Source organism: Physeter macrocephalus, chromosome 17, assembly GCF_002837175.3.
Source record: "Physeter macrocephalus isolate SW-GA chromosome 17, ASM283717v5, whole genome shotgun sequence".
Taxonomy (NCBI): Eukaryota; Metazoa; Chordata; class Mammalia; order Artiodactyla; family Physeteridae; genus Physeter; species Physeter macrocephalus.
The window spans coordinates 23,559,347-23,579,810 of NC_041230.1; the positions used below are offsets into that span (position 1 = coordinate 23,559,347).

General features: G+C 50.9%; 1 protein-coding gene across 1 annotated transcript; it reads right to left on the bottom strand.

Moving 5' to 3' along the window:
* Nucleotides 1-509: 509 nt before the first annotated feature.
* Nucleotides 510-14,664, bottom strand: SALL1 (spalt like transcription factor 1). Its single transcript, XM_024125078.1, has 3 exons — nt 14,589-14,664; nt 2,095-5,534; nt 510-950 (listed from the first exon to the last, which is right to left on the bottom strand). The coding sequence occupies exons 1-3, from the start codon at nt 14,662-14,664 to the stop codon at nt 510-512; spliced, it is 3,957 nt and encodes a 1,318-aa protein (XP_023980846.1).
* Nucleotides 14,665-20,464: the final 5,800 nt, after the last annotated feature.

Below are 20,464 nucleotides of genomic sequence, written 5' to 3' on the forward strand. Positions count from 1 at the left end.
GTACTTTCCAGTCCTTGCCTTAAATTTGTTTCGAAAGATTAGACAATGTGTTTGCTGATAAAATTTTCCAGCAGGATCAAAGTGTACATTTATATACAGATTTTATTAGAGATCTAATGCATCACTGAGGCATTTCATCAACACCAGATTCATATTAAACTGGATATAGAAAATAAGTTAATGCCAGATTAAGACCGCCTAGCAGGGCAACTTGCAATTGCCATAAATGTTACAGCAAGTTTACAGGACTCTAGTCAGTTAGTATTTAGTCCAAAAATACAGAAGACCAAAGTTAACGCTTGCATCCTGTTTGCAAAGCCAGGTTATATCACTAATAAATAAGCTTCCTTAGAACTCTAGAAGTTGAACAAGGTACAAAAGAATGTCTTCAGAATGTTGTAGTTCAGAGATCTGGGGGGACCAGAAGGTGGGGGGCACGGGGCAAGGAGTAGGAGGCAACCATGGGTCTCATTCTGGACGGGGATGCTCTTTCTCCAGCCAGAGTGGATTTAACTTGTGACGATCTCTTTGCTGTCTTCCACGAAGCGGGTGAAACGGAAGTTGGTTCCATTCTCGCTGCTTGCCATCTTCTCCAGGCCAGCCAGGGGCGCGCTGGGCTCTGAGTTCTGGAGCTTCTCCAGGTTTCCCGTCAGCCCACTAATAGGTGAGCTGCTCCCGCTGTCCAGGCTTCCAGGAATTGGAGGGATGCCGCCGTTCTGAATGACCGAGATCTCGTTGGCCTTCATCGCCAGCCCGTTGGAGAGCGCTGCTGCATACTGATTCCAGAAACTGGAAGGATCCCCACTTCCTGACCTGGCCGCCAAATCCTTCTGGAACATTTCGGGGAACTTGACGGGATTGCCTCCTAGGAATGTCATGGGGCCATCCACGGAGAGCCGGCGACCCCGGCGGGCAGGGGTGCTGTTCCACATGTGAGTGCCCATGTGTACCTGGGACGGGGGAAGAGAGGAGAGGAGGGAAGAAAAAAAGGGGAGAGAGAAGAAGGGAGAAGCTGAATAGTTGACTCTGTCTCAACTCATATCCCAACACTCGACAGGGCAAGTGGCCGCAATGCCTATTCTTATTACCTGCCCGACAGTGGGAAGGGTAACAAGAGCTGTCCACTCCAGTCCGCTGGTAATGAGGTGTCTGCTCTCTGTAGCCCTGGGCCGCCTTTCCTCTGCCTGGGCAAGGATGCCTTACTTACTCCTTTTTTATTACCTGTATTTAGCTTATAATGGCCTCAAGCAAGCCAGTCAGTCACAGATAGCTCCTTTCAGCGTGAGAATTGTTATGTCCACTCTCATTGCCATGGTAAGTATTGCATCTGACACCTTTCACCCTATAAATGTCCTTTTCAGATGGGAAGAAAGTGCCCCTCACTGATTGCCCATTGGAGGGCCTGTGCGTGGAGAGAAAAAGCCAGAAAGTAATTATTCATTTCACATTACTGGCCGCAATCTCTAGAGAAGTACTCTGTCAACAGAAAAATGTACACAGTAAGAGTGTTCAACTGTTGCTCTAGAACTTAAGCATATTTGCTTTCTTTCCAACACATATCAGTAGGAAATGTTGTATGATCAATTATCATAATACCCATTAGCAGAGCGGTGACGTTACTGTTTTTAGAAAGACAAACCACGCTGGACTGCAGAGTTATGAAAAAATAGATGCCAACGCTGAGGAGAACTGTAATTATTAAGTGATACGGGCAGCACAGAGGCCACATGGAGGTCTTTAATCAACACCCCGTGGCAACGCTGGGCCGTCTGACTTGGTAGGTAAAGCAATTCATTTGGTGCACTTAGCGAGTCAACAGGACTAGGCCGCCGCTTCGCTTAGGTACCAAATTATTCAATGCACTCCGACGTGCAGCAAAGCTGCGGCCCGCCCTAGTCCCTGCCGTGATCCTGACCTGCACGGGCACCCACGTTTCTCCAGATCAGTCACATGCAACAGGTTCCCTTTCAAGAACTCTCTCCCTGACTATCTGGACTGAAGACTCTGGGAACGTACCTTACGAACAGTCAACGGCCAAGAGAGAAAGAGGGTGGCTAGGGTGGGTCTGGGTGAGGTACAGATGGAGGGAGGTACCTTAAGATTGCCTTTTGTTGTGAAAGCTCGTCCACAAATAGTGCAAGCAAAGGGTTTCTCTCCAGTGTGAGTTCTCTCGTGAATCTGCAGGGCACTCGACGAGGAGAAGGTCTTGCCACACGTGTTGCAGTAGTGCTGTTTGGGGGTCCTCCTGGGCAGAGCTGGGAGCAGAACTGGGGACGTGGCGGACGATGACAGAGGCCCAGAAGGGACGTGACTGGTGGGGGTGTCCTTACTGTCCTGAGGAGTCACATGCACGAAGCCGTTGACCTCTGTCTTGATGAGAGACGCCAACGAGTTGGCGGGAATCACCGCCGAGTTCTGATTGGGGCCAAGGTTGGAACTGGGCTCAAAGAGCTGTGATGGTAGATCTCGCATCTGATGTGTCAACATGTGTTGCTTCAAATTACCCTTGGTGGAAAAGCCACGATTGCAGACTGTGCAAATAAATGGTCTCTCTTTGGTATGACTTCTGTAGTGAATGTCCAAGGCACTCTGACAAGCAAAGGTTTTGCCACAAATGTCGCAAGCAGTGTTTTTAAATTTACCCCGGTCTCTGAAAGGGAAGAGGATCCCCAAAGAATCTTCTTTGATGATTTTCTCTGTGTGACTAGATGTCAAATCCAAAGCCCCACCGTTCACTGGGGTGGGAGACAAACCATTGGCAAAGTCGTTTGCCCCTGCTCTCTGTGGCTTCTCCTCGGCGCTGGGTGACTTGTGGAATTCCTGGGTGCTGTTGGATGGGGACAGAGCCTGCATGGAGGAGGTAGACTCTGAGATGGCCGGGCTGCCAGCACTTTGGCTCTCCATGTCACCACCCACCGAGGACGAATCGTTGGTCAGGACGTCCCCCTCGACGGACCCGTTCTCCACTGACTTCAGGCTGGCCTGCAGCTGCTCTGCCAGGCCGGCATTGATCATCTTCATCTGGTTTTCCAAAGCAGCGATGCTCGACATCTCTAGAGGCAAAGGCGAGGAAGACAGGCTGTCTTGGGACGCATCCGCGGACTTGGGTGTGTCCGGGATGCTGCCCTCAGGACAGTCTTCCATGTTTTCATCGGAGAAGTTGTCTAGGTCATCAAAATTTTTCTCATCAAAGGAGCCCGTGTCAGACTCCATGGACTCGGGGTAGCTGTCAGGGACCGGGGTGTTGGGGATCTGGCCCCCCATGTGCATCCGGATGTGCTGCTGTAGGACAACGGCGTTCGTGAACTTCTTCTGGCAGATGGGGCAGGAATGCTGGACTCTGAGGGGGGGCATAGCGCGATGGACACTGTAATGGGTTTTCAGGTTCCCTTTCGTGGTGAAAGCCCGGCCACAGATCTTACACTTGAAGGGCCTCTCCCCGGTGTGGGTGCGGTAGTGCATCTTTAAGGCGCTCTGACAACTGAGGACCCGGTGGCAGATGATACACTCGTTGGGGTCAGCGGCCTTCTTGTCAATGTTTTCGACCAGCTGCTGAAGCTTGGATGTCTCTGAGGCCTGGGCTGAGTCCAAGAGTCCCCCAAAAGGAAACTTCGCCTTGAACTGCTCGGACACGAGCGGCAACAGAGGGTTGGTGAAAGTCGAGGCACTGCCTGGGCCGACGTCGGACGCTAGGGAGCTCAGCACGCCACTGCTCACCGTTGGGGCTGAGCTGGGGAGCACGCTGCTCTCTTCGCTTTTGCCACTGGAGGGGGGCCCAGCGGAACCTTCCGCTTCCTCTGGGAGCCCAGCCGGGTTTCTCGAGGCCGGCTCGGGAGCCCCGGAGTCGCTTTTGACGGAGCCCGGGGGGCTGGCGGCAGAGTGGCTGATGGGGATGGGGGCTGGCTCTTCGGTCTTGATGAAGGGGGTGAGGCTCGGGAGGGTCGGGGGCAACGGCAGGCCGACTGAAGTGGTCAGAGTGGGCAGGACCGGTTTGGTGTCTAGCCAGCTGGTGACCGGCTTTTCTGGAGGAATGGACATGCCGTAGGGGATGCCGGTACTGGTCGGGATGTTGTCCAAATGCTCAGGCACGGGATAGGGGTTCATCTGGATATGAGGGTATTTCTCTTTGTGGCGCTGAAAGTGGACTTTGAGGTTCCCCTTGGTGGAGAACCTATTCCCGCAGATGTTGCACTTGAACGGCCTCTCTCCGGTGTGGGAACGGAGGTGGATCTGCAAGGCACTGTCGCTTCCGAAGACCTTCGCACAGAACCTGCACTTGTGTTTGAAGAAGGCCTCGTCCGAAGCGCTTTTTGCTTCGAAGGCAGTGACATTTGGTGGCTTGCTTTTTCTTTGCTGGGCCAAGGCAGACAAGGAGTTTAAATCCTCTGCCGTCGTTCCGATGTTGGGCAAAGGGCTGGGGAAAACCGAGTTAGCAGGGGCCGGCTGAGGTAGAAGTGGATTAGATGCAGGACTCAATAGACTGCTTATTGCAAAAGCTGGTGAGGAGGAGGGTGCCGAGACCGCGGGGTTGCCGGCATGGACATGGGAGGCACCCGCGCCCGAAGCCACTTTTTCCGAGGATGGGGTGGGCACTGCCGCCGCCAATAGGTGAACGCTGGGGGAAGAGCCGCTGTGGGGTGGACCGATGGTGTTGCCAGAACTGCTCTGAGGTAGCTGGATGGGGGGGAGCTGTTTCACAGCGCTGATGCTGGCAGATTGGCTAGCGAGGCTCTGTGCTAACCCAGCTGCCGCCGCCAGCTGCTGAGATAAATGGGAGCTGAGTGTGGACAAGGGGTTGGCAGATGTTCGTACAGTACCTGGAGAAGAACTAGAAGACGTTGGCAAGTCTGTGCTCTGAGAAGCCAACAGCAATATCTGGTGACGAATCTGTTCGATCAGTTGCAGCTGATGGATCTGCTGCTGCTGCAGAGCTAAGAGCTGCTCCATCAGGGCCGGGACGGCCAGCTTGCCTCCGGAGGCCCCACTGCACCTCGCTTCCTGGGAGAACTGGGCCACGGCCACCTTGGTGCTCTGGAGGTTCTCGATGATGACGTTGCTGTTGATCACGGAGAAGTCGCCCAGTGTTGTCAGGTCCCCGAGTTGAGGTAGAGAGGTTGTGATCGCTGAGGTACCTGGGCAGGAGCCGCTGCTGCTGCAGCCTGGGGGGGCACTGCTATCGCCACTGCTGCTCAGGGGGCCACTGGCGCCTTCGTTGGCCACTGGGGCCTCCACCTCCATGGACTCTTCCCTGTCCGGTCCGTGGGGTTCCGCCAGGCCACTGCAGTCTCCTTGCTCTGTTTTGTTAGCCGTGTCGTTCATCTGTTCCTCGGGATGATCCGGAGCGGGGCTGGGGGAGAAGGTTTCGGGTGGGGACGCTGGACTTTCATTTACAATTAAAACTAGCTGGTTTTTAGTACAGTTCTTCTTGTGGAGCAGAAGATCTGACAATTCAAAGAACTCGGCGCAGCACCGGCCGCAGACGTGGGCATCCTTGCTCTTAGTGGTGCGGTTGGGTTGACCCTTCTCTGTGTCTCCTGCAAACGTCAAAAGGAGCAGGGTTAAGCGAGTGAGCCAGGACACCCAGACATCCATGACTTCAAAAACAGAGAAAGGGGTTGATCAACTCTTTTCTCCCTGCGACACTCAAAACTGTGGCCCCTGAAAAACAATCAATATTCCCTAAGAACAATCATGATTAAATTTTTAGGCTGAGGGAGGACTTCCTATCAATCTGGTATCTCCGAGAGCCAGGACCTTCGGGTAATCCATCAAGATATAAAATACGGCGAACTGCAGACATTGGTGCATGATGAAAGTCCATAGCAAAATATTGATTTCCAATATTTTATACACGTTATTGTCTACTCATCCACAGACGGTCCGGCCACCATCCTGAGGACTCATTAGGCTCTTGAGTTTCTGTCAACCTTATTCATTTTCAACTGATTCAGAGATACCTGTGACAGTTTGTTCTGTCACTAAACTAATTTGTAGCCATTCAGGTTCCAATCAGTGGTTGACAAGGGGAAAAAAAATGCATATCACCAAGCTGAAGACTGACAACTTGAAAATCACCTCCAGCCCCTACCTAGAACCTGAGCTACGTCTGATCCGTGACAAGCACGCTTTAGCCACATCAGTAAGAAATCCTCCAGACCGCTCAAGACTCAGTTGAATACAAAAGAGAAAGCAACGTGCGACACACGCGCGCGCGCGCGCGCACACACACACGAGAGAAACACAATGATCATAATCCGTTACAAGGCCTGCCTGGCACCTATACATCACCCTGTGGCATGTTTATTTCTAAAATTAGAGAATGCAACTGTGGCTACCATCCCGCTAATCAAGGAATATATGCCACTATGCTCCAAATGGCAACATTATGCCTCTAAATATTTCAACAAAAGTGCTCTTTCTATGTATAAAAACTGGCACAGGATTTACATTTCTGATTAAACATCAACTTAAAGAAAGATGTGCAGTTAAGGGGAAGTGAAGAATAACTCTTCGTTTTCGGTTTGGAAATGCTTTGCAATTCTCCTTGTCTGAATGCCTTTAAAAACAGTTTGCTCTTAACTGTTATCAATTGTTTAACAGATTGTCCTGAACCTTTCATTATAAAATCCCTTTATTTCATGTTTGTTTCCACTGGTTGCTCAGATTTCTTCTCACTAAGATCCATTTTAAACATAAAAATCTCCAACTCCAAGCTAACATCCTATTCAAAGACAGGATGGCGTCCCATTGTTTGCCCAGCATGGGGAACACCAACTTCTGTTGTACAAATGGTGTGTGGTCATCTCCGAAGGCTGTGAAAAAAAAAAAAAAAAAAAACTGTTTAATTCAAGGATTACCTCCCTGTGTGCTTTTCTGCAGAACTGAATCAGATAATAGTTAGTTTCCATGACTTCCAAATTGAATCTCCCAGAAAACTTGCAGGGGGAAAAAAAAAAAAACTAATTGCAAATATGAATAAACGCAAAATCAAAATGCTGCTTTTTCAGTAAACTTAGAGTTGACTCAAAAGAGCCTGCCATTTGCCTCTTTGTAGTAAACGTCAAAAAAAAAAAAAAAAAAGGAAAAAGAAAAGAAAAGCTTGAGTAGTTTTGCATTCCAGAAAATATAATTAATACCCAAATACTAACTTCTGAAAATTCCTTAACTCTGTTTGCCTTGAGTGATACCACAGTTGATTAGAAGCCCTGGTAAAGAATGCCAAATGTATGCGCACTTTATTCACTGGGAGGGTTATTTGAGTAGCTAAGTTATACTTAACAAGCTAGCTTTCCTAATACCCATCTTTTAATCTCCGCAAGGGTATAGTGCAAAATGCATTAACAATACCAAACAAATCTTGGTTGGAGCAGAAAATACCAATAATGATTCAGTTTTAATTTAATGTTTAATCATCCTAATTGGCACAGGATTCCTCTGCACATTCAAGGTGCTGTTTTAAGCCCTTTCTGTCTCTCTCCCTGCTTTAAAATAATGTAAACAAAATACGCTAAAGTTATGTTGCTTAACTTGGGATGAAAATAATGTGACAAAAATTCTGTTTAAAGTTTCTTATTTTGACAACCAATTTTAAACGATGCATCCATTTCAGATGCTTATTTTAAACTAGGAAATGCAATTCCTAATATATTCAACCGAAATGTTATTTCTTTCTCTTTGCACATTTCCATATGTAATGGTTATGTTTCCATCTACTTTTACAGCCAATTATGAAGGAACAAAAGCTATTCTGTTTGTTCACACATTTTCAACAAAATGCATTAAAACTATTATGTCAGCATGTTCTATTAAGCTCTGCATTCAGTGGAAAATACTTTTCAACCAGCTCACATTTATCAAAACATAAAGCCACTTTAAAACACAGTTTTGCTTGGTCAGCTGGGCTTAGACAAATAATGACAGATTCAGAACTAAATAACTAGCAAGGGAAATCAGAAAACTGACTTCATCAATTGTACACATTACAATGCAGTTGCTTCAAATATTTAGCACATCTGTGCTCACGATTAAAGGGCATTTTTAATTCTTTATAACTTGCAAACATCTGATATTCTCATAATATAGAGAGAAAATAAAAAGGTTACTTTACAGGATTTAGCTGATTATTACTTTCCTGTGCTCCAATTCTGCATTTGTGCTGTTTCAAGACTCACTTGAGAATTTTCAAGTTTTTCGACCTGAACATTTTTACATTTAGGGTTGTGCTAACTGGATGGAAAATATAGACATTTAAAAATAAGTGCCTGCCTTCTTCTAAGAAAGAGACTGTGTTTAAAAAAAGCTGCCCATATTTTAGCTTAGATTTTCACATTTTAATAAGCTGACATTTGATCTCACTGTAGAGTCAACTAATTTAATTTCCTGATGTTTATGAACACCAAAAAAAAAAAAATCCTGATATCTATTTTGATTTATTTCAAAAGCAGGTGTCGCTACACTATAATAGTTCTTAACTTTAAATCTATCTGCCTTCTGAACAGAATTCCAATGAAACAGCTTTATAAAAAAAAAAAAAAAGACAAAACATGAGGACTAGTTTGAATCTTTAACTACCAAAGGAAATATTTTAAGTTGTAATAAGATACGCACACACACACACAAACATGTTCTAATTCATTTTTCTGACCATTTGCTATCTTACATCTCTCTCAATAATCTGTTACACAGGATTGCAACTGGTGACTCCCTTATAGTAAATACAGTTGCCTTGTTCCCTGTACTATGGTGAAAACAATATTCCAGTTCCTCCTCTATGGATTTTTGCATACAAATTAATTTTGTAATCGTGGTCATATAGAAAAATTTAAGAAGTAGTGGTTTTCTAAGTATGTACACACAAAAAGATATTCGGAATTTTCTGGGTTTCTTTTCCCCGCTCTGGGTCAGGAGAGGAGGTGATCTTATAGCTCCAACCAATGTATATGAAAATCCCAGATGTTTTAGTTCTCATTGTACTGTTTAGGTTCTTGATGCCCATTTCAAATGTGTCAGTTTTCATCATCTGAACTAAACATTGCAGAATAGAAGAAAGAAAATTGAAGTGTTCCAGTGTATCTGTCTGCTGAGAAAACAAAAATACAACTATGCCCCACACTGAAAGGTTTAGCCAGCCAGGAAAACAAAACAAAACAAAACAACACAACAGCCCTACTGTACCATGTTGAGTTTTCTTTTTTGGAGCTCCCCGGAAAGACCCTTCACTTTACTTCCCATTACCTTCAGATCACATTAACATTTTTAATAAAACCTCACAAGATTGTGATTTCGGAACCTATCATTTTAACTGGGTGTTCCTTTTTGTAGACCAATTTCGAAAGGCTATCACAAACATTTTTGATTGATTGGTCTTTTCTCTTGTTTTCTTTTTCTTTCACAGACCTGGGAAAAACCTGCATCCGAATGTCCAGCTTAAGATTCCAAAGCAATTTTCAACACCGCCACATATGCTCTGCATATTTTCTGTAATGTCTTAAGTTTCCTCTATGGGATATGCAACCACATGACACATTTTACTGGCCCCCTTCAAGTCCCCTCACTGTTCTGACTGGGATTAGCGTATTCTCGGGGGGGAAAGAATACAAGGGAAAATCTCTGAAAAAATAACAACACGGACAAGACAGTCCTTTGAAAATCGTGATACCAGCCCACCTAATGTACACAATAAATGAAAGGGGAAAATGTCTTCCCCTTGGATGAATCAAACTGAACACTAGATGGGGTTCCAGTTGCAAGGGTTTGTTCAAAAACTTCTTTGTGGCTTTCCTCTTCCAGTGACGCGTAAAAGAGACTGCTTAAGGCGAGATCTAAACTTTGACTACATAAACATTGGCAAAGGCACAAGAAACTAAATCCCTGTTGTTTGAGGGTAAAACTGAGCTATGGGAACTACCTGTCAATCTTCCCCTTTGGGGGTCTGGCATCTGAGGGTGACAGGGGAATAAGGTTAGGAAAAGAAGCCAAGCTGATAAGGTGAAACTAAAATAAACTTCGAACTTCCTGCTAAGTGACTAGCAAGACTCAATTTGGGGGTCACTGGGAAGATTCTGAAGGACATATTATGATCTGGACCTTGTCACCTCTGCATGGGAGGAGGCTAGCAAAGGTTAAAACAGCTCGACACATCTAGGTTTTCCAAAGCCTGGCACACCGGCTTTTTTTCTTTTGGAGGGGGAGGGGTGCTGGTTCTTGGGATAATTTACCATCTCCTTCGTTCAACTGCTCAATGACTGCCGTTTTGGTAATCTAAGAATATTTGGGAAGACTGGGCTAGCTGTATCAGGAGGTACCTTAGAAAAACCGAATTAAGTCTACAGAAGGAATTAGCTCTGGTTACTCCACTGAGCTTGGCTTTTCCCAATTTCAAAAAAACTGAACTGCTGGCCTAAGTCTCCCCCAGCTTTTCGGTAAGATCTCTGCGTTAAAAATTTGGGTTTCTGCTTTCTAAAGGACTGTGGGTCAAGACAACTTGCTACCTGCGAAAGTAGAAAGAAATGAGATAAAGTCCCCAAAGAACAACCTATAAATTGGCACTCGTGCCTATAAACCATAGGTGAACGTGGATGTAAAATAAATCACAAAACATTTGGTATCACAAATCCACCTTAACACACGCTTTCTCGTGTCCATCCACCCTTCGCTTGTTTGTGTGTTTGTCACATTTTTGGAAGTATGTACAGCCTGTACCAAATCCCCCCCAAACAGTTTGCATTTTCTCAACCAGAATCTTCCATTATGCCACAAACTTAAAATAGGCCTGATTAAACATGAGTACTTTCCAACTGCCTTATCGTGCAGGTGTCGGTTTTTCAAAAAAAGCAATTAATTACAGTTCTCTCTAACCTTTGGGCCCAGAAATCAATGTGTTGCCATTAAGCTGCTCACAATGAGTAAATTACTTTGGTAAATAATAGAATTTCATTATTAATATAAATAAGAGGAATTTTTATGATACTTTATATGAGAGGCAGGGTGTTATCTCCAGTTCATGATGCTTTTATCTTTCTTCCAATATGATCTTTTCCTTGAAAAAGCTGGGCACCGAAATCCTTTCTTAATAGATGAATGGAGTCTGAGTGGGCCATCCATGTAGTTCCAGGAATCTTAAAAACACCACCCAAAGAAGAAAAACCCCACACACACACACACACACACACACACACACACACACACACCCCTGAAATCCAAATCTCTAGTAAAGAACCCACATATAAAATCATTAGATTCTAATATGCCCTTTCCTCAGAATTATTTATCCCGGTAAATAATTTTTCCAATGGCAGTCATCTTTCTACAAGTAATTCGAGACTTGTTGAATATCATTTAAGAGACAAGTAAAGTGCCAAAATCTTGGTTTCATAGGAAACAGAAAAATCCCCCAGTTTATTTTAGGGTTTTATAGCTGCACCAAAAGTAGAATTAAAATATGAACATCGTAAGACTGACCAAATAATCTCTTTTCTTGAACTTGTTCCGATGAAGTTATCCTCGGGGCTGCTGAGCCTGGCTGGGATTTTCTTTGTACGCGCGCACACACTTAAACACACACAGGCGTGACATGCAGCACAGCAAGCCTGGCTGCTCCCAGCCTTGGGAGTCCCTCCTTCAGGGCTCTGGTAACTGGGGTCTACAAACTTTTCTAGGTCCCAGTCTGGGCCGAGGTCACGAAATTGGAGGTGCCAGCATCTGCTAAGGGCACTGCCGACTAGATTTCATTTGGTATGTTCAACATTTCATTTGCCATATTGTAAGTCCATCTCAAGATAGAAAAAAGAAGTAACCACATTGTTTAAGGAAAGGTTTATCTTCTAAAAATTTAACAATTTTGTGTAGATTAAAACAAACAAACAAACAAACCAACCCGCAAACCAAAAAACAAAACCCGGCAACTCTTTGAAGTGTTATTTTCTGGGTGGATAGAAGAATGGGTTGCTGAATATACTGCATGAAAGGTGGTGACTTTTTAAAGGTAACTTGGAGACAAGTCATGATCTCTCAGTTCTCTGTATCTCACAACTATTCCCAAATAAAAAGAACTGGAGTGTGTAAGGCCCTCCTGTAAATCAGACATGGAGGAGGATTAGTTGTGTACTAATATTATTACAACATACTAAATCCTGTAACCCTATTACAAAATCTACCCTCTAGGCAGCTTCTCCTAAACTTATTGTTCAACCATGTAAAAACAGTCATAATCTAAAACCATTACAACTGGAGAAAAGGCGGGGGTAGGGAGAGGTGAGAAAGGGGGCTGGGAGGGGAGTGTTTCCTACGGTGCCCCTAACAGTTTACTGACTCTTAGGACAATGAACCAGCTTTGGGGGATAAAAAAGAAAGAAAAAAGAAAGGAAGGAAGGAAGGAAAAAAGTAAAAGAAAGGGAAAAAAGAAAGAAAGGAAACTTGATTCAGTGACTTAACTAACTTACCTCAAAGCTCAAATAAACTAAAAAAAAAAAAAAAAAACAGTCCTAATAAATAATAATGGTCAGAGGTAGTGAACTCCTTTTATGCTATCGCTTTATGAGAAGCCTTAACTATTAAAAGCTCCGGATTCAGAAGGCGACAGGAAAAAGGCAAAGATCTAGCAAGCATCAATTCTCTGGGAAGCCCGAGCCTTTATTTTTTCTTTTTTGAAAATATAGAAAATCAGTACATATTTATTAAAAAAAAAAAAAAAAGACTTAAAAAACTCTTGCCTCTCCTCCCATGAGGGTTGGTCCTCTACAAACTGTTAACTTTAACAGTATTACTGTGAGGAAGGTTTCACCAGAAACTTTAGGAAAGATGGGTGTGGAAGTGAGATGCAGAAGAAACCAGCTGAGAAAACCCAGAAAAATACCGAGGCAGCGGCCTTGGGTAATTTCACCTCACTGTACCTCGACTACCCGGTCTCGCCTGGGGTGGAAAGCGGGGATCAGGGGTTCTTCTCAGCGGACTGAGAAATCGCAGAGGCTCTGGATAAGGCTTGAAGCTCGAGAAAGTACTGGGGTGGAGGGAGCAAATATTGTAAACAAATTCCTTAATCGGTCTCTGTTCTCCCCAATTTCTTAAGGGACCCCCCCACGACAGGAGTCCCCTTTCAGGACAGTCGGGGTTTAGGGGGTGGGAGTCCCTTCGCCTCTCTGCCTGAGCTCTGCGTGGGTCCCTGCGCCCCAGCTCTGCTGAGAAGCAGGCCTCTCAGGAAGGACCCCGGGACCTTGGGGCCCGGGCGGCCGCAGAGTTTAGGGGACAGAGGTGCCGACCAAAGGGCACGCTTCGGAGCCCTATCGGGGACCAGCTCCCTCCTCCACACCCCAAAATGAAGCCCGGGACTGGGGCATCCCGAGAGGCATCCCGAGTCGCGGAGACCGCTTGGGGGTTGCCCCTCGTCTTTCCGCAGCCGAGGGGCGAGCATTGTGCCCGGGGAACCGAGCCCGAGCGCCGCTCCTTCGCCTCTGGCCCTGGGCCTGGGAGCTCGGAGGCCCCTAAAGTGAAACACCTTTAGGAATAAGGAAGGATTCGAGGTGTCCTCCCTCTGTACCCCCGATTCCCTGCCCGGATCTCTCCCACTCTCGGCCTTAGCTCCCTAACACAAACTTTGTTCTGGACTTGTTCGTTCCCTTTGGGACCCCTCAGCTGTCGTCTCCATCGTTAAGAAGCTAGTGCCTCTGTTTTAGGGGGATTTTCTCGTGGCTAGATAGCACCCCAGCTCTGAGAAAACGACCCTTACGACTCATGGAAGTACAAGGTACCACGATCCTCAGCGGAAGCCAACCTAGTTTAAAGATTTCTTGGGGGCGCGGGGGATGCATGTGTTGGGAGAAGAGATGCTGGGATAAACTTGGGTAGCCGGACCCCGACACTTTCCCCGTCTGCCGGCACTCAGTCTGGGGAGCACCCAACTGCAAAGAGCACTCTCCACTCCGGCCTCCACCCCGGTGTGTCAGGCACGGGCGCCCCAAAACAGGTCCCCATCTTCTTGCAGCTCCGAACTCCCAAAGGCACCCCATTCCGCGGTGCGGGCCCAGGAGGAGTGGGAGCGTTGGGGGGAGGGGGAGCGCGGCGCAGGGAGCTCCCCCCACGTTCCGAGTTGAGCCCAGAGCACAAAGTAAACTTCCTTCCCTCAAGCAGCAGGGCCAGGGCGGCGGAGGCCAGGCCGGGGCCCCGGGCGCGCGCCGGGAAGCGCGTGGAGCCCCGCGCAGGCAGGGGCCGACGGCCTCTGCCCGCACCCGCGCCCCTGCCGCAGCTTGGCGGGTTCCGGGCTCCGCTCCCCGGAAAAGCCGGGACGGAGAAGCAAGGCCGGCGTGCCCTCTCTCCTCCCCACAGAAGGACCCAACAACTCCGGAAAGATCCTGCCGGGAGAAGTGTTTGCTTGCCCCGTTGCAAGGGGGGAAGCCCAGCAAAGGCAAATTGAAAATTAAAAAGAAGAAAAAATCGCCAAGTCGAAAAGGCGATTCGGGACGCGGCGGCGGCGCCGCGGCCAGGCGGTGGGCGCAGGGGCCAGCCGCGTGTGCGTGGGTGCGAGTGCGCGTGAGTGTGAGTGCGAGTGCGTGTGTGCGCGTGTGTGTGTCCGCGGCGCGGTCCGGAGCACTCACCATCTCGCCGGGGGAGCGAGGCCACTTCGGGGTCGGATTGGAAATGTTGAGGCTTCGCTTGCTTCCTCCGCGACATGCTGGCTCAAACATCAGCTGGGGCAGAATAAAAAATTACTAAAAAAAAATCTTCTCAAAATTACGGAAATCGAGCGGCGGCGGCGGCGGCGGCTCCCCCCGCCCGCCGGCCCGCCCGCCCCCTCCCCGGCTCCCCGGCCCCGGGCGCAGCGCGCATGTGTCCTGCTATAATTATGATTATCAATAATGCATTGCGATTAATCATAGAGGGGCTCTTTGAAAGGCGATTGGCACCGGGCCAGCGCTATTCAAACCCGCTCGCCTTAATCAATTAGTTCGTGATTTGCTGCAGACCCCTGTCTCTCCGCGCGCTGGCCCAATAAGCCGGCCGCGGGGCTGGCTCTGCGCGCCGCGCCGCCCGACACTGGGTTAACCCTCTTCGCGACCGCCAGGGACTCCGCGGCCGGGCCGCCGGGGGCCTGCCTCCTCGCCTCTGCGCACCAGGCGCCCCGGCCTGAGCCCCCCTCCCTCCCTCGGCCCCCCCATCCCGGGCTGGGCCGACCCAAATTAGCATGCCCTCCCCGGAATTAAGCCTCCCCGGGTGGGGGGGTGGGGCCGGGCGGCGGGGCCTGGGGACCCGGGCTGCAGGCGCGCGGCGAACTTCCCAACTCCGGCGCTAGGCGCGCCGGCCCGCGGGGGGAGGGAGTCCCGTGGCGGGATTTGGGGGGAGGAAGTCCCGTTTCTTGAGTGTTTCTTCGTTTCTTTAAGAGCTACCAGAAAGCAGCCCACCCCCACACCCATTAAAAAAAAAAATAAGCGAGTGGGGAAGAGCCAGCCCCACGCCGGTCCGCCTCCCGCCCGCGGCCAGGCCTCCCTCCCGCTCGCCGCCTGGCTCGGCGCTCCTTCGCCCCGAGTTCTCCATCCCCTGGATCCCGGGCTCGCGGGGCGCGGAGAAGAGGACCAAGGAAAGGTTTGGGAACATGACGGGTTTGGGGCTTTGGGGGGGAGGGGCAGCTCTCCCGCCACCCCGATCCTCCTCAAAGGGCCCCGATCCTCCAGCCTCTCGCTTGCTCCCTCGCTCCCTTTCTCTACCTCGGACATTCCCAGGACAATTAGGGCTGAAGTTTTCGGGAGAAGCGGCCCCGAGCCCGTGGGATAAGGGGGCGGCCCGGCTCCGCCCAGGACCCCTCCCGGACCTCCCCCTCGGCTGCCCGGGTTGGCTGCAGGGTGCGTCACTCCGCGGGGAGGCGGCGGCGGCCGTGGCGCCGCAGATCCCGGGGCGGGCGGCGAGCGGGGACCGGCCTGGGATCCGAGTTCAGCTCCAGCCGGGGGGAGGGGAGGGGCCGCCGCTTACCCAGCGCTCTGCAACCCTCCCCTGGCCTCGGGAGGCGCGGGCCTGCCCCGCCGGGCTCCGGGCAAGGCCAGTCCCCGGGACCCCTGGGCTCCCCGACCTGGGGGAGGGGGCCGTACCCCAGGCTCCTGGCGAGGTGGCCGAGCTGAGCCGGGAGTGAGGGGTGGGGGGGTCCTTGTCCGCAGCTGCCTGGCCCGGCAGAAGCTCGCCTCCACCTCTCAGGCACTTGCCGACAGCGGCGCCCAAACTTTTCGCACCAGCTCCATCTCCCCAGGCTGGGATGCAGCCTCCCCACCCGAGCCCCAGAGCCCGGAATGGGGATCCCGGAGCCCGCACTCCCTCCGCTGGGCTTGGGCGCCCGCGAACCTGAGGTTCAGTCCTCGTCTCAGCCTAGCTCTTCCCCATCGCGCCTCAGGGTCTCCTCTCTCCAAGGTTCCCGAAGTCCTGCGCCCGAGGGACAAACTAAACTTCGGTTGAGTAATGGGGAGGAGGGGGGTGCAGATACACAATCCCTGCCCTATCTCGCGATCGGGAAAGGAGAGGGCTCATAAGGACGCCCCAATTCGGGAGCGCCCTGGAGTCTGGAGAGGAACACAGTCGGTTCGCGCGAAGTGGGCACCAATCTTCGGGTAGAGTTTCGGGTACTCCGGACCCTACTGCGCTCCCCCATGACTCTCTCTAGCTTCTTTGCGCCCCCCTCTTTTTTTTAAACCTAAATCTTTTGTGTGCGGGTGACTGTTTCTGTTTTCCTCCTGGCGACTTTATTTTTCTTGGTATAACTTCTCCTTTCTTTCTCCTTGTTCGCCCTTTCTTCACCTTTTCTCCCGCTTATTTTTCCTCTCTTCTGCCCTCGCTCGGTTCCTAACACACAAGCGCGCACACACACACACACACACACACACTCTCTCTCTCTGCTCCTCGCACTTTCTCCCCAGGTCCTGTTGGTTACAGTAGATTTTGATAAAAAGACAAACGGAGCCTTCAGTGGGGCTGATGTTGAAGAATGAAGATAATAATGTTTCCATAGGTGGTGCTTCAAATGCCATTATTTCTCACTGAATATTTAAAGAGATCCCTCGGCAAAGATGGATCTGCGTGCTCCTGGGGTGCGAGCCGCTCGCTTCCCCCAGACACCCGGGAAAGTGTGCAGGAGCACGTGTAAACCCTCCACACACACACACACACACACACACACACACACACACACACACACTCCGCAAACTCTGACCCTCGCAGACACCCCAACCCGCGCTCTCCCAGGTACACCAACGCGGCCGTATGTATGCACTTGCACACTCGTTTCTCCGCTTATGCCGGCGTTTGGAGCCGCCCCGCATCCGTCTCTGACAATCTTGGCTTCTTGAAAGTCCGGGCCTCCCGAGCACCGCATGCTGCCAGGAACCAAGCGGAGCTGGCGATCCCGCAAACCCCCACACACACACACACACACACACACACACTCTCTCTCTCTGCTCCTCGCACTTTCTCCCCAGGTCCTGTTGGTTACAGTAGATTTTGATAAAAAGACAAACGGAGCCTTCAGTGGGGCTGATGTTGAAGAATGAAGATAATAATGTTTCCATAGGTGGTGCTTCAAATGCCATTATTTCTCACTGAATATTTAAAGAGATCCCTCGGCAAAGATGGATCTGCGTGCTCCTGGGGTGCGAGCCGCTCGCTTCCCCCAGACACCCGGGAAAGTGTGCAGGAGCACGTGTAAACCCTCCACACACACACACACACACACACACACACACTCCGCAAACTCTGATCCTCGCAGACACCCCAACCCGCGCTCTCCCAGGTACACCAACGCGGCCGTATGTATGCACTTGCACACTCGTTTCTCCGCTTATGCCCGCGTTTGGAGCCGCCCCGCATCCGTCTCTGACAATCTTGGCTTCTTGAAAGTCCGGGCCTCCCGAGCACCGCATGCTGCCAGGAACCAAGCGGAGCTGGCGATCCCGCAAACCCCTCTTCCCGGTTCGCGCCGCGTGCTCCGCGGGAAGCTCTCGGGGAGTAGCTTCACACGTGTTCGTTACTTGCTCAATGTGTGATTAAGATTAAGGGGGGAGGAAGCTTTCCCTCCCCCCCCCCCAAAAAAAACACCAAAACAACCAACCAAACGAAATGCACACGCAAAAGCAGCTTCGCGGTGTTTAATTAAAATGGGCGAACAGAGACGAATTAATCGGGGAGATCCAAACTTTAATAACTTTTTTCGTTCTTTTGCGTCCTCGAAGGCGTAGAGGCGGGGGTCTCGCTCCGTGCGCGGCGCCCCCCGCTAATTTCTTGTTTGTTTTCTTTCCCTCTGTGGCCCGGAGAGAGGAGAGGGAAGGTGGAGGAGGGGAGGATGGGAGGAGGGGAATGGTCGGAATGGCCGGGAGTGGAGAATTGGTCTTTATTGTTGACGGCAATACATCGATTACGGGCCGTTGTCTCAGGCCCAAGTTCCGTGGTTCGCAGACACCGGCGCCGTACTGCCAAGGCGCACGGGTGAGGCTTCGTGTGCCGCGAGGCAGAGAAATAATTAAATTAATAAAAACGGAGAGAGAGTGGGGGTCGATTTGCACTTTTGAGCGGGTCGAAAGAAGGCTGGGAGTGCGAGTGAGGTTGCCACAGCTGGAGCCCATCCCCACGCCCTGCTCACTCAGGAGACCTGTGAGCTCTACTGGGGGTCGCGGGTCCCCGCCTTAGGTGGGACAGCTGCTGGGGAACTCGGACTGACGGGCCTGGCACTTAGAGGTTGCTCAACGTCAAGGAATGGGGGTGGCCCGAAGTGAGGCAGCGGCTGCGCCAGGGTCGTGACCTCGTGGGCCGGCAGGAACCGCACCCGGGGGCGGCGATTGGCGAGCTGTGCAAACTCACATTTGGGGGGCTTGATGCCTGTGTTTCTACCAACACGTTCCCTCAGTTTTCCCAACACCTACGGAGTCCTTGGTGGGTTTGGCTGGGCCGAAGGGCTGGGCCCCAAGGCTTCGAGCCACAGCCGAATTCCCAGCGAAGGGGTTTCCCGGCCTCTCCCCTTCATCCCCTGATCCTGAGACGGGGAGGGGGTGTTGAGCCTCCTTTTTTCTGAGGCCTGGTTCTTCCACCCGCAAAACGACCTTATTCTGGCCCAGCCTGACCCCGGGTTTGGGATGGAGCCTGGATGAGGCCTGGCCTGGGCCCGGGACGCTCCTTCTCTTTCCGCCGGCGCGGGCTGGACACTCTAGTATCCTCGAACTGAAGGTCGGCCCCACTCGCCCTGCCCCGCGCCCCTGCTTCCTCAGCCCCCCGGCCTCAGGCCCCGCTGGCCCCGTGGCCGAAGTTAGGAGGGCAGGAGAGGAGGTTTCGTTTTCTGGTGCCAAGCAGAAAGCGGCGAAAAGGCGGCCGCGGCGTCCCGGGGGCGGGGGTGGAGGCACACCGATGGTATCAACATTATTGATGGGGAAATATTAGGGGCAGGAGCCCGGAGATCAGGTTCCCAGTCCCTCCCCTACCCGGAGGTGGGAGGGACGGAGTGGGTGGTGGCGGTGGTGGCGGCGGTGGCGCGTGTTGGGATGCGGGCGGCTGAATGCACCCGCATTAAGCACTCTTGGGATTTATTTATATTTTTCTTGTCTGAAAGTTGGGGCGGGGGGAGGAGGAAGGATTGACTTGGCTAGTACCCTAGCCCTTAAGCTCTTTCCCAGGGTTGGGGCCAGAGTGGTGGGAGGAGGGGGCAGGAAAAATGATAAAAAGCAAAGACCAAGTTTGGAAAGCACACCGTAGGCTCGCTTATTTTCCAAGCCCCGGTCCTTCGCTTCCCCGAGAGTTTCAGAAACTCCTTCCTTAACCGAACTGCTGTCGCTTAAATCCTAATCTCTCCTCGGCCACTGGAGAGGCTTCGAACCCAAGGCCTGGGGGAGCAGGCTCAGGTGGGTACCCCCGGCCCCGGCGGAGACTCTGCCGCGAGCGCTTGGCGCGCTGGCTCTCCAGCAGCCAAGTCCCGGCGGCGGCGAAAAGGCGCACTTTCTGGGGGAACCCGCCGCCCGCAGCCAAGGGCTATCTCCAGACCGGCGCCGGGTGCAGCGCGGGGACCAGGCGTCCAGGCGCCGGCTCCGGCGGGAAATTCAGCCGTGGCGAGCGGAGGGCGGGCTGGGTAACCAGCCGCGCGCATGCCAGCCAAGGGTCCCACACTACTGGCAAACTTCGTCTTTCTTCTCTTGCAGGGCCATCTGCACGCCGGCATTTAGAAACTGACTTCGCTGGCGACCGCAAGTGCCTGTGATTTTTTACTTTCCGTCTACACTGAGCGTCTTGCGCTTAAATTCACTGCGCCCTGCATGCAGCAGTGCCTCGCTAAGGGGTCTCTGGGTATAAAATGCCTCCCAAAGGAAATGCATCGAGGTAGAGAAAGTGAAAAAGACTCATCAAATTTATAAAAAGAAAACCTTTGCTTCCTTTTGGTTAAAATCCCTTTGCGGTTTTCTGAGCGTGAAAAAAAAAAAAAAAAAATCATCACCATGCAATAGAGTGTAGCTAATTC